The sequence below is a fragment of the Manacus vitellinus genome, unplaced genomic scaffold, assembly GCF_001715985.3.
Source record: "Manacus vitellinus isolate BGI_N305 unplaced genomic scaffold, ASM171598v3 scaffold_3_pilon, whole genome shotgun sequence".
In the NCBI taxonomy this organism is placed as follows: Eukaryota; Metazoa; Chordata; class Aves; order Passeriformes; family Pipridae; genus Manacus; species Manacus vitellinus.
Window position 1 is genome coordinate 33,151,342 of NW_021940535.1, and position 12,840 is coordinate 33,164,181.

Here is a 12,840-nt window from a genome sequence, read left to right on the forward strand (position 1 = left end):
CACCTAGACAACTATGACTACAGCATCTGACAGCAGGTAAAGCAAAGGAAAAAAGGAACATGTGAAGAAACAGGAAAAAAAAGCAAAGGAGAAAAAGAAAATATGTATTTTTTTCTCACATATATAACTTTAGTTTAAGATGTATTTGTTACCACTTTTTCCTCTGTCTTGATTAAAATTAATCTTTTCCTTCCTATGAGGAAGGCGTTAGTGCTTCTTTTTAACTACAGTGGTTGCTGCCATATTTCATGGCAGTACAAAGATGCAGGTTGCTGAAAATATTTCTCAACTGCTTCAAAGTTTAGAAACAATTCATCCTTAAAATTTTCAGCAAAGTACTGTGTTATACTCATTGTTATACTCGTGTCTGAAGAACCAAGACTGTTTCATATCATATTTTTAAATAAATTACACACACCAGGAGAATTAGGATAATTCATTCATGAACTTTCTGTGTTAAAAACACACAAAGCTGTTCTGATCATGTTTATAAGTCAGTAGCAAGAAGGTGGTCACATGTCTTAGACATCACTTCTGACAACTTTCATAGGAAGAATTTTATCTTTATCTGGATGCGGCTTCAAGTCCAACTCACATTAGACATTCTCTGAGCTGATCAAAGACAATATGCACCCTTCAAAAAGGATTTGGTTCTTTGGGTTAATTGGTTTTTTAAGTCTTAAAGACATACAGGAGACATATGCACGCAAAATACACCTACATACCCATACACTTCTTTCCACATATGTAGTGATGTATCTCCTTCAAGGGGGAGAGATGTAACACCAGGAAACCACACAACCTTCTAACGTCCTTATTTTGCATTTACCCAAAATTGAAACCAATTCTGCTGAGATACAAGAGTCATCTACTAGTTTTATATGTTCAAAAGACCACGGATAAAACTCAAGCTGACCAAAACAGTTCAAGCACTGAGTTGCCACCTCACCCTGGTATTTTCAAAGTCCAGGAGGCAGCAGTAGAAAAACACACAAAACATCAGAAGATCTTGACAAAGGCAAATGACTTTGTGCAGATTGGAAGTCTCTACTTTCACCACAAGGTAAAATGGTATTGTTGTTTAGATTATTCCTTTTGCAAAAGGGAGATACCACAAAGCAAAAACAAGTAGAAAAATTGGCTAGGTTCAGGAGACATTTCTCTGCCTCAACACCAGATGGTATCAAATTTTTATTTCACCAGGTGGCCATGGAAGATACTGGCACTTTGAAGGGTGCCTTAGGGTCTCTAAGTAGTTCAAACTGAGATATACCATCATTTGCTATCATCTCCATTCATATTAAGAAACTAGTATCTGTATCACCAATTACATTCACTCCAACTGCTATATGGTCACAGGGTAAAAACTAATGCTACTTGGAGAAGGATTAACTTAGCTCTACATTTTATTGTGGCAAAATGTGCTATAAGAGGAGGTTGAATTTGCATACAGCATAAAAAGACTGACTTAACAACTTCTACTCAAACAAGAAAGTCATGAGGACTGCATAAGGGTTCTGTACGACTTATAGATGGGATTGCCACCCTCCTTATATCCTCCATATTCTATAATTGTCATGTTTTTCTACCCTTCCTGTCATACTATCAGGGGTAGTGAGAACAGTAGCCCAGAATCTGTAAGGCAACAGTTCTGACTCCAGCATTAAATAGGGAAGAGAAGAAATGATTTTGAGCAGAAGAAAACTGCTCTGAGCAGAAAGCCTCAGCAGGGGCAAAAGCCAAGTCAGAGAGCCCTGAAACTCAGAGCAGAGGAAACTGTAAGCAAATGTCATACGGAGAAGGGTTCAACAGCATTTCTGAACTAATGGGTTTGTAACCTTCCAGCACTGGAACTAGCACAAGATCCCTTATCCAGCACCGTCCTCAGTGAGCACTGAGGATGCACAGACAACTTCTTTGGTGGAAGTAGGGCAGAGCCTGAAAGGTCTGCCATTAAGCTGACATTACAAGGATGAGGAAAGAATTCTTGATGGTAAAAAGATCATATTAAAAAAAAGAAATCGTCAAAGTGTCACACCATTCTTTTCTTGCTTGAACTGTGCTCAAGAACAGAAGTCAGAAGGAGGTCACAACTTGCACATCAAAAGTACTGAATGAAGATTCAATTTACAAAGCTGTTTTCCATCTCAGAAGGCTACAGATAAAATATTGGAGGGAGAATGGGAGGAGGACAGAGGAAATGGAATATTCTGTGGAACAGATTTAGCTCTATGAAGCTGGATAATTTGGAATTTGCATTTGTACTTCTCAGAAAAGCATGACACTTTTCCCAAATGATGGAAGTTCATTATAGAGTTTAAAATTTATATAATGATTCTCAAAGGGAAACACCATAATTTATGCCACATTTATGTAATCCCATCTCTCCTGAAGGGTTTCTAATTGAGAAAACCACTAATTTGTTAGAGGGGAAAAAAAAAGCAGGGGGGAAGGGAAAGCTATGCTCAGTCTATGAATAGCAAGGTACAAAGAAACAAGCAGGACAGACTTTTTCAATCTCTACTGTTTCTGAGCACCCTACATGGACAAAAACTTTCATTTGTTCCACTAAAAAGAAGTGAGAAAGTAGCACAGTGCAATTTGTACACACTGAAAAGCAGAAAAAAATAATATCATAGTAACCACTTGCACTCTATATGAAATTGGACAACTATTGGCTCTCCCACATTCATCTGAGATGACTAGGAGTTCAGTTCACCTGTTACAGCCAGCTAATCCAACTGCAGGGAAAAGTAAATGATACCTGTCTGTGCCGGTTTAAAGGTAAACCAGCAGGGGAAATGAACTCAACTCAAAAGAGAGATTATAAGTCAGAATAACAATTTAATAAAATAATACAATAAATACGATTATACAGACAAACAGTCGGTTTTAACCCACAAAACTCAAATGTATAACCCAGCACCCTGGGGCATGAACAGAGTGGTTTTCATTGGGCCCCCTGAGTCCAAAGTAAAAGGAGAGGGAAAAACCTGTTGGTGAGAGTGCTGTTGCAGTCCAGTCAAGGGTGGTGATTGCAGTCCAGTCAAGGGTGGTGGTTGCAGTCTGGTTGAGAGCAGTGGTCTGCAGTCTTCCTCTGGATCCCACGAGTGGTTAAAAAAGTCCCAAAACCCCAAGATTATATATCCTCCAGTTCAGGCAGGAATGCCCAGTACCTCCCTCAGGGCGGGGAGTTCCACAATGGGTGTGAGGACAGGAGTATCCTCTTATCTCGCGGGTCTCTTAACACCCAGTTTATAGCCTGAGGAGTCAGGCTGCTCTGGGTAAATGGTGTAAATGGTCTACTGATAACAGTTTCTGTGAAATGGCATGGAAGGTTATAGAATACACAGTTTTGGGTTACATCAGTACAGTGATGAACTGGTCCCGGCTGTTCTAACTAGGACACTGTCAGTAAAAAAATTAGCAGCCAGTCAGGGTTGGGGAGAACAGCAGGAGGGAAAGTAGAGTAAAGATGAAAGATCCTACTGCTTCCAAGCTCCATAATGACATCATCAAACATCTAACACACTTCTCTTAGACATATACAAAAGCATATGCAGGAGAAAGCGCAAATGACACATAGTTGAAAATCTCAGTATCAAAAAAATGCTCAGAAAAAACCCTGCAGAAATGAAAGGCAATTTTTATATTATTAACGTTCAAGAAGAAGTAGCATATATTTATCTGCATTGTGAGAGGGTATTTAATAACAAGTAACATCCGAAAGTGCTGGAAATTTAAAAAGCTGACTACATTTCATAAAAAATGTCCCAGGAACATCCTTTTCCAAATGTCCTGTACTTTTTGAAGCCCAACCTCACTTAATTTGGAAATCCTGTATTCCTCTTTTATCTTGAGGAATCACACAGTTAGGGGAAGGTTGCAGGATGACCATATGTGGCAGTTTGAGCCACATTAGAAATCCAAAATCCAATTTTCCAGGCTTCCCCCCACCCCGTTCTCACAATTTATCCTAACACTGGAGAGAAACTTTCAGACCGGAGGCTTCTATACGGGAAGGGGGAAGTATATACATTTATTTACACAAATAAATATACTGTACAAACTAAAAGCAACTATATATATATTATATTTACATTTCTGTCAGTCCTTTTAGCCCTTTCCTTTAACTTTAGTACAGAAAGAAACCTTTCAAGGTTGGAGAGTAACCAGTCCCTCTTGTGGAGTGTTCTGGGCCTGAACACTCCCCCCTCACCAAGTTCCAGTTGTTTGTTGCAGTCTCTCTCCTCACGAAGTCCAAGAAGATAGCTTTGAGTCCTTGCTCTTCTGCTGCTGTGTGATATCTCTCTCTCATACCTCGGTTCGTAGGCTGCTGCAGTGTAGTTCAGCTTATCAAGAGTCTGTTTCCTGGAACGTTGATTCCTCCTTCGGGTTTTTGGCTGTCCTGCGCTTTAGATCACGGCAGAGACATCCTCTGGGCCCCTCTCTCTCTCTCTCTCTCTCTCTCTCTCTCTCTCTCTCTCTCTGGGGTCCGTCTCCAATTCTTGCCTGGGGACCTTCTCCCTAGCAATCGAGCCTCCTCTGGCCCGTCCACTTGGCTCTGCTCCAATGCTGAGCCTCACATCCACTCTCACTAAACAGCAAGAGGGAAAAGCAGCCCTCCTCTACAGTTTGGCTGCAAAGGTGGGAGGGAAGAAGAAGAGGGCCTGGCTGCAGGGCCTGTCTCTCTCTCTCTCTCCCACTTACCAGTTGTTTGTGAGTCGCATCCCTCACAAACATGCACTCATTCCAATGCTGTCTCTAACTCTGGCCTAGACAGGGTTAGGGGGGCCGCAGGGCTCCCCTCTTCCCCCCAGCGAGGGAGAGAGGGAGCCCAGCCACCCCCTGGCCTTCTCCACCTACACACAGCAGACACCGACAGCAAAACAACCAAGACAGAACTGCCAACCGCTTCCAGGGCTGTGATATACGACTTTGAGCAGAAGCGAACAACATGGGTGGTGACTGGCTCTCCAGGGAACACTGTCCTGGCACCCAATCACCTCTGAGCCCCTCGAACTCTCAAGGGGGGCCAATTTCAAACTATGACACCATAACAGAAACAGTTCAGACAGAGAAATAAAAATTGCTAGAGTCTCTTACTTTTGAATACTTCTTGACCTCAAATATCCAACGACACAGTGTCACAGAGGTTCTTGGCTTGTGTGTTTTATTTTTAACAACACTGAAAAACAAAGCTATTATGACTACAAGCTGAACTGGCTTTGCAGGGACTTTACAGTTAATTGAGCTGTAGCTATTTAGCCTGCAGTAGGCACCAGCTCTACCAACTCTGTAGTCAAGGAAAAAAGTTCCCCAAGCTACAGCCAAGCTACTGTCCCTTTCTTTATTTACTTAAATGTTCCAAAGCAATGTGGCTTTTGGGGAGAGTGAACTTATCCTCACACTCTGAAAACATAAAGACACAAACCCCCTATAGTAACTCACGTGACATGTATGCTCAGAATAGTTACATCTCCATCATCTTAAATGTAATCTCCTGAAGTTCCCTGAGGCTTGATGAGCCAAACACACATGAAGCTTTTAAGCATTTCAGTTATGGAAGTTTAAATTTTTTGACTGGACTTTGTGAAGGAAATATGAAAGTCCTCCAAACTCCTATCACTCAAAAGAAAGCAGTTGTCAAGTTTCCTTAACTAAAAAAAAAAAAGCCCAAACAAAAAAAACCCAACAAAACTGCCAAAACAATGCTGCATAAAATGAATAGATTTGCTTTTTCTAAGTGGATGATTTAACTTCTGAGAAAAAGAATAATTTATTCTTTATTGGAAGATGAAGACAGGATTTTCATTGCAAATTTTCATCTTTACCTTCTACCAGTAGATCAACCAATCAACCAATGGTTTTAAAAAAAAAAAAAAAAGCATATATTGTTTCACTGTGCCCTTGACCTACAGCATACAACCTTCCAGACCTACTCTAATACAATGAATAGGAGACTTATCACCGAGAGTCATCTAACTAGTGCCATGAGGTCATTTGTTGACTTAAGTGTTCTAAAGATCATTAGGCCATATATCAGTCAAAAATCACTGAGCTGGGAAGTGCATGCAATAACTCAGGTAATAATTTAGTATGAAGTCACAAGAATTATGTCTACTCAGTAAAAATACAATTTTCTGGAGCTCTTCCTTAGATGGTACGGGTACACACCGTGCTATTTCTCTAGGGTAATACAGAAGCACAGCTGCTTTACATCACTTGCACTATTGTTACTATAAAGCAGTGTTTTCCATTGTGCATCAATTAGGAACACTGTGCAATAAATTACACATACACTTAGGTAAGAGCTTTTTCTTGGCAAACTGCTGATTGTCCCTGTATTCTTTTCTTAGCAGTTACTCCGTTTCAATTTTCCACAGAACAGTTTTGTAAAGATTTAGCCCATTCAGTCTGACAATTTCAGAAAGGGAGGCTTCAGAAAACTTTCCCAACCTCAGAAATCCTGTCTGGCATAAAAATATGTCCTGGGGAATAATGTAATATATATTATAATATAAAATAATTATATATAATAATATATAATATTGTAATATATAATATTATATAATATGTGTCCTGGAGAAAAAAGGCAAATTCTAATTTATTTCTTAGAGAGTCTTTCAGGTTTTCATTTTTTGTTTCTCTTAGAATCATAGAATGGCTTGGGTTGGAAGGGATCTTAAAGGTCATCTAGTTCCAATCCCCCTGCCATGGGCATGGACACCTTTCACTAGACCAGGTTGCTCAAGGCCCCATCCAACGTGGCCTTGAACTCTTTCAGGGATAGGTCAGCCACATCTTCTCTAAGCAACCTGTTCCAAGGCCTCACCACCCCCACAGTAAAGAAATTCTTCCTCATATCTAATCTAACCATACTCTTTGCCAGCTTGAAGCCATTCCCCCTTGTAGTCTCACTACATGCTCCTGTGAATAGTCTCTCTTCATCTTTCTTGTAGGGTCCCTTTAGGTACTGCAAAGCTGCAATTAGGTCACCCTGAAGCCTTCTCTTTTCCCAGCTGAACAATCCCAATTCTCTTAGCCTTTCCTCATAGGAGAGGTGTTCAATCCCTCTAATCATCTTGGTGGCCTCCTCTAGACTTCCTCCTACCACACAGTGAGATAAGTTGGAAGAGGCCTGAAACGTTGAAGACTTCTGTGGCCAAGAGTTAAGCATCTCTCCTCCACGCTCTGTAGTGGCACTCAAATGCACTAGGTTTTCTCCTCCAAGTCACAAAATAAACTTACTCAGTATGCATGATGAACTGCTCTTTAAAAATTAAAGAAATTCATTAAGCAAATCCCGTATTTTTTGTAAACTTATAATGCAAGAGAGCGGACTGCTTCCAGAGCACTTATGTGCTATTTTTGCACGCCTCTATCTATATGTGGAAAAAAGACCACAGCCTTTGACAGTGGAGTAGATGGAAAATTATTATCCGGGCGACGGCCAAATCAAAGATGAAGAGGCAGTCTATCACCTGAACACTTTTAAAATGTGAAACAAAAATTGGTACAAATAGCTATGAATTATAAGATGTAAATATAATCATTGATATAAAGAGAAATAAACTGAAAGTGGCCCAATCCATGGTATTTAAATGAAAAGTACCAAAATACCTACAAAACATGCCTGGCTTGGATGATGCTTTGAAACTTCATCTAGACCTATGGGAAATGAAACATTATCATATACTAAAACACTGGAACAGAGTTTTATTACTATAGTAAACAGCAATATTTCCAGGGGTGGAAAATGAAAACCAAATGTAAAAAAGTTTTCACAATTAGGATGGGAAGGAAAGCATTTTATTGCCTGAGAACACAGCAAGCAAATTAACCTCAGAAGCAAAGTGCCAATAAAGCCAAGTATGTATGTCTACATACATACCCCAAAAGTAAAATCTTTTTCATGCTGTATGAGCAATATTATTACTCAGAAGTAAAAAAAGATAACTATAGAACTGTAAATCAAGCTGTTCCCAGAATTAGAATCTACCATACAGTTCAGTATTTAGCCTAGGCGACCATATGATACTACAGGAAATAAAGGGAATGAAATATCTGAGACAAAAGTTAAGGTCAGTGAACTTTTCTGCTGGTTGCAGTGGATTTAATCATACTTCAAGTGTGATGCTGAAACATCTCTGAACAGTTGATAATGAGAGTTACATAAAAAAGAATAAACCACAACTACACTAAACCAGAAATCATTTGCTAATCAGAATTCTACAGAATTTATTTTAAGTGAGAAAATAGCATGTAAATGACTTTCAGACTCTAGTATCTCAGATATCACAGTTGAAGGCACATTTAGCCCACAACAGTAATATGGTGGCCTGCACCACTCACATATATGTGATCAGATAATCACATAAAATGTTTAACACACTCAGGTATACGCACCAGATTCAGTTGGGCTTTTTTATCTTATTTTTCCCTTTTTTTTTTCCTCAGGTTCTTCAAAGGTAAATTAGATTATCTCAGTCTGAGTAAGTTAAATTCAGAGGGAAACTTGCACGCTGTAAGTTGGTACATCTGACTCAGGAGAAGTTGAAAGAACATTTAGCACAGACTGCTTCTAAATTTTGTTCTAGGAATTCAATAGAGAGCTGAACAGCACCAATAAATGTGCCACCTTTACCTACTTTCATTTAAACCTATGTAACTTTGATGAATGGTAGAAGACACAAACCCATATCTGCTGTAAAAGCAGAATTACTTTATAAGCTTTAATTGAAGTTTCAGCTAAACCTCCCCCAGGCATTAACTATGATTTTTCTTATGCAACTTTACTGGTTTTTTGTTTGGTCAGGTGTTTTTTTTATTTTTCCTTCCACTTTTTGTTTCAACCAAGTTGGTGCTTGTCTCCGCAGTCACACATTCCATATTTAAATCCTACATTTTCCTATTTCTCTTGGTCTTTTTCTTTTATAGTGTTGTTTTTCTTTGCACTTCATTCTGCTACTGTCACAACAGTAACAATATGCTTCCCTGTACACAGCCAGCTACAAAATTCCCTCAGCAGCACCACTTTAAGATTTCAGCCTTTGACTTCCCCCTAATTAACATCACACAGCACCCCCATTAGGAGCACTGAGCAGGAATGGTATTCTCCTTCACTCAAGAAACCATGAGAAATGTTAAACAATTTACTTACAGTAGTTTTAATTTACAACTAACTAGACTTTTGCCTGAATTTGTCTTGAATTTATGGAAAATTAGAAAATAAGGAATAAGTCAAGGTCAAACTCTGCCTGATTTCTCCATTATGAAAAAACTTGGAAAGAAATGCCCTCCAACAGACCTCTGGCTCATACCACCATACATGCATTCTTCTGTTAGGGGAACACTACTCCTCAGAAAACTGAAATTAGAAGTTGACCTCATCCTCAGTGGTATTTGTCCTTGTTCTACTTGTCCCAGTCTAAATTACAGAGCTGGAGCCCCAGTCATCCAATGAAGACTAAGAAAAACCCGCTTAACACAGAGTCCCGTTCTTACTGTTTTTCCATATCAAACTTCTCAGATATTTTCAAGAGCTCACCCAAGCACTTCTTTTTTTCATTTTTTTTTCCCACCCATGTAGCTGACACCAGGCATGGCTGCATTACAGAGCCCAGTATGTCCACAACAGAGTAGATGCTGCCAAAAGTAACAGCTTCCTCAGGTCCTGCTAGTGAAGTCCACAGCAGTAGTTGTTACTGTCAAATAATACAGGCCTGGCACAACATCAGTGAGGTCACCTTCTGAAAATTACATTTGTAATACAGCCTTCCTTACTTTTCTAGTCCTAATATTTGTTTCTAACAAAATCAAAACCAACAACAGAAAAGTCAAACCCTAACCAAACGAAGATTTTTCCCCTTCCCATCTAACACATCATGTATGAGTGACTTCTACATAATATAAAACATACAAGACTGTATTTCTACAGGTGGCTCTTACAGATCTGAATGAAATTCTGCTATCTAGGAGAGAGGATTACATTTACCAAAAAAAAAAAACAACCCACAAACAAAAAACCTATAACGCAAGTTTGATCCCATCTAACCAAAGGTCTACAACACACAAGAAAAAACTCTCTCATTAGCCTAATACTCTGGATCTAGTCTCAGCCTAGATGAGTACTTAAAAATATAATGGATGCACGTAGTCCCATCAAAATCAGTGAGACAATGCACATTTAAATATGTATTAATCATTAACTTCAAGAGCTTTTCTAGACAAGAGCTTTGTTCTACTAATATTAAAGCACCAGAATTTTAACTGGCTTCAACCACAGTATTATAGTCACAGCCAAAAGGAAACTTTTCCAATGACAGTGAGAGAAGTATTTTCATGCAAGTGTAACTTTGGAATTTAAAAAAGAAATCAAGTAGAAAAAAAATCTTTGTTCTTGCTCCTAAAGAATACTTATTTATACTGAGCTCACACAACAAACTATTTATGAAGGAAAACAAATTATACTGTATTTGACAGTTATAGTGCTATAAACTTTCATCTAGACCAAGCTCAGATTAAAAAACCTTTTAAGTGTCACTAAAAAGGCACTAGAAAGCTCTATCTACTATTTTGTTATTAAGTCAGTACCATATCAACTATAAACCTGAAGAACAATAAACATATTTGAAACACAGGCTGTTACGACTTGAACTCGGCACTACAAATATTGAAAGCTGCACCCGTAGCCCTCTGCACACCTCATTATCCCGGCACAGCTGCAGGGACAGACAGCTCACAGATAAAATGGATATCATCATGAATAAAAGTGTCAGATCATTCAATAATTGTTACTCAAACAAAGCAGTACAGAAGAACTGCAGAAATTCCCTCATAAATTGGTCACCTACGGTTTTCCCTTCCTTGTGGAAGAGTGCCATTTAAAATGCACAACCTTGGGATGGAAATCCACAGTACTTTAAAGGCTTCTAACTTCAGGGTGTCAATCACATGAAATGTGGATTTTTTTTTGGCCAGTCCCTTCCAGAATGGGCTCATTGTACATTCAGACATATAGCATATGAAGCCACACACCTCACATGCAGAGCCAGCTGTGGACCTTGTGAGGGCTGATGTTCTAGTACCTCCCTGGTTCATAGTACCTTGGGAATTATGCCAAGACAGTGCAATTTTAAAAGGTCCCTCAAAACCATAACAGTTTCATCTCTTTAGTTCACTACCAATTGCAGTTGAGTCTGAATCAGCGGTGTGATGGTAAAGAGTTTATTATTTCTCTACCAAGGCTCATTTTTAGTACTTTCTAACAGAGAAGGCCCACGCAGAGAAAGCATATCCAGCAATTTCTGCAGAGGAGCTCGATACAGACAGACTCAGATAATGCAGCCATCACTAGGGACCATCACTAGGGAGAGGCTGATAAGGAAGGATAAAGGAGCAGAACAGAAAGCTTAACAGGCGTCTCCAAGCGTGCTAGATAAGAATCATTCCCAAGGCAGGCAAGTTAGAGTCCACTGGGAAGGAAAACAAACAAAAGCTACTCTCAAACTACACACAGCTTCCAAGATGCCTGTAGTTTTACTCACTGATCTTTTGATTGCCTTTATCAAGAAATGCTTGTCTTTGCTTCATGCTGCGTACATATGAAAAATTACATCTACCTTCATCTTAGGTGCTGCCTGCAGGCAAGAAACTCGTCTTACACAGCTCTCTCATCTTCCAGGGTGACTTCTCACACCCACATTAAAAGTCCTCTTAAGTACTTGTTTGTATAGTAAATCTAAGAGGAGCCAAAGCAGAGGCAGAGCTGCCTTCTTTAACAAGAACTCCCACATTAGAGGCTTTGTTTTTGAAGCACCAAAGTTTCTTCCTACTGAGAACGTAACCATATAATTTGAATTCTCAAGCTATTCACTACAGCATGGCACAGAAATAAGAAGTGCAATGTAATTACAAAAATACCCATACATAATCACTAAAAGTGAGTGCATACCTTCCCTGATAGCGGTAAATGGGGTTCCTTCCTCTTCTTGTAATCTAATCACCTTCAAGGCCACCAGCTTTCCATTTACCCTGAAAGGGAAAGAGGGGAGGGGAAGGAGAAATTAAATAAAAAAAATTATCATAAACCCAGTATTTCTCATACTAGAACTTGTTTCTCATCACATACTTATCCAATTTCTTCCTGTCAATGCCAGTGATTCATTCCACTGTAGAAACATTTCATAGCTTCCATAATGTCAATTTTATATTTTCACACTCAGACGCAATCCAAGAAATGATCTCAGTTTGCTGTGAATCAGTCTGTTTCCTTTCTATCACAGCACTAAACTGAAGCTTTGTTAAGAAGTATCACATCGTAAAATTTGGTTATAAAGTATATGTCCATTATTTTATTAAATATTTCAAAGAAAAAGATATTATTTTCCTTAATTGCTCCACTTGCAGTATATCCAGATCTATACTGATTGCCTCCTTTCTATTGCATGACACACTTAATTAGAGCCCTCCAAAAGCTACAAAGTTTGAGATGTGAAATAATTTTTAGGTCATTCAGGCCATTTCCTGTTAGAGCAGGATTGTTCCTGAGCCATATTCTTAACTACATGGCCTGGGCTAGTTTTAGGTTATAATGACTCTCATTTATAAGTTTAAAAATATTTTGTGCTCCAAGAGACAAAACTTCACAACAGGTCATTCTAGTGTAAAATCTTTTTTGTTGGTTTCACTTCTAGCAGTCAAAATTTCACCACACATGAATCGCATTCCAGGCCTTGGAAAAAAATCCAGTTGGTTCAGGTTATCCAAACAAAATCTCACAAAAACTGAACAAAGTTGATATCCATTAACCTCCTCAAGAACAAACTAATACTCTGA

General features: G+C 38.9%; 1 protein-coding gene across 3 annotated transcripts in view; it reads right to left on the bottom strand.

Annotated features, from left to right (window-relative positions):
• CDK14 (cyclin dependent kinase 14) overlaps positions 1 to 12,840 on the bottom strand; it is a 305,938-nt gene that overhangs the window by 197,229 nt on the left and 95,869 nt on the right. For all 3 annotated transcript variants that reach the window (XM_029961885.1, XM_008933769.3, XM_018075820.2), the window contains exon 4: positions 11,957 to 12,036. In XM_029961885.1, the coding sequence (XP_029817745.1) occupies positions 11,957 to 12,036 (80 nt within the window). The remainder of the gene's footprint in view (positions 1 to 11,956; positions 12,037 to 12,840) is intronic.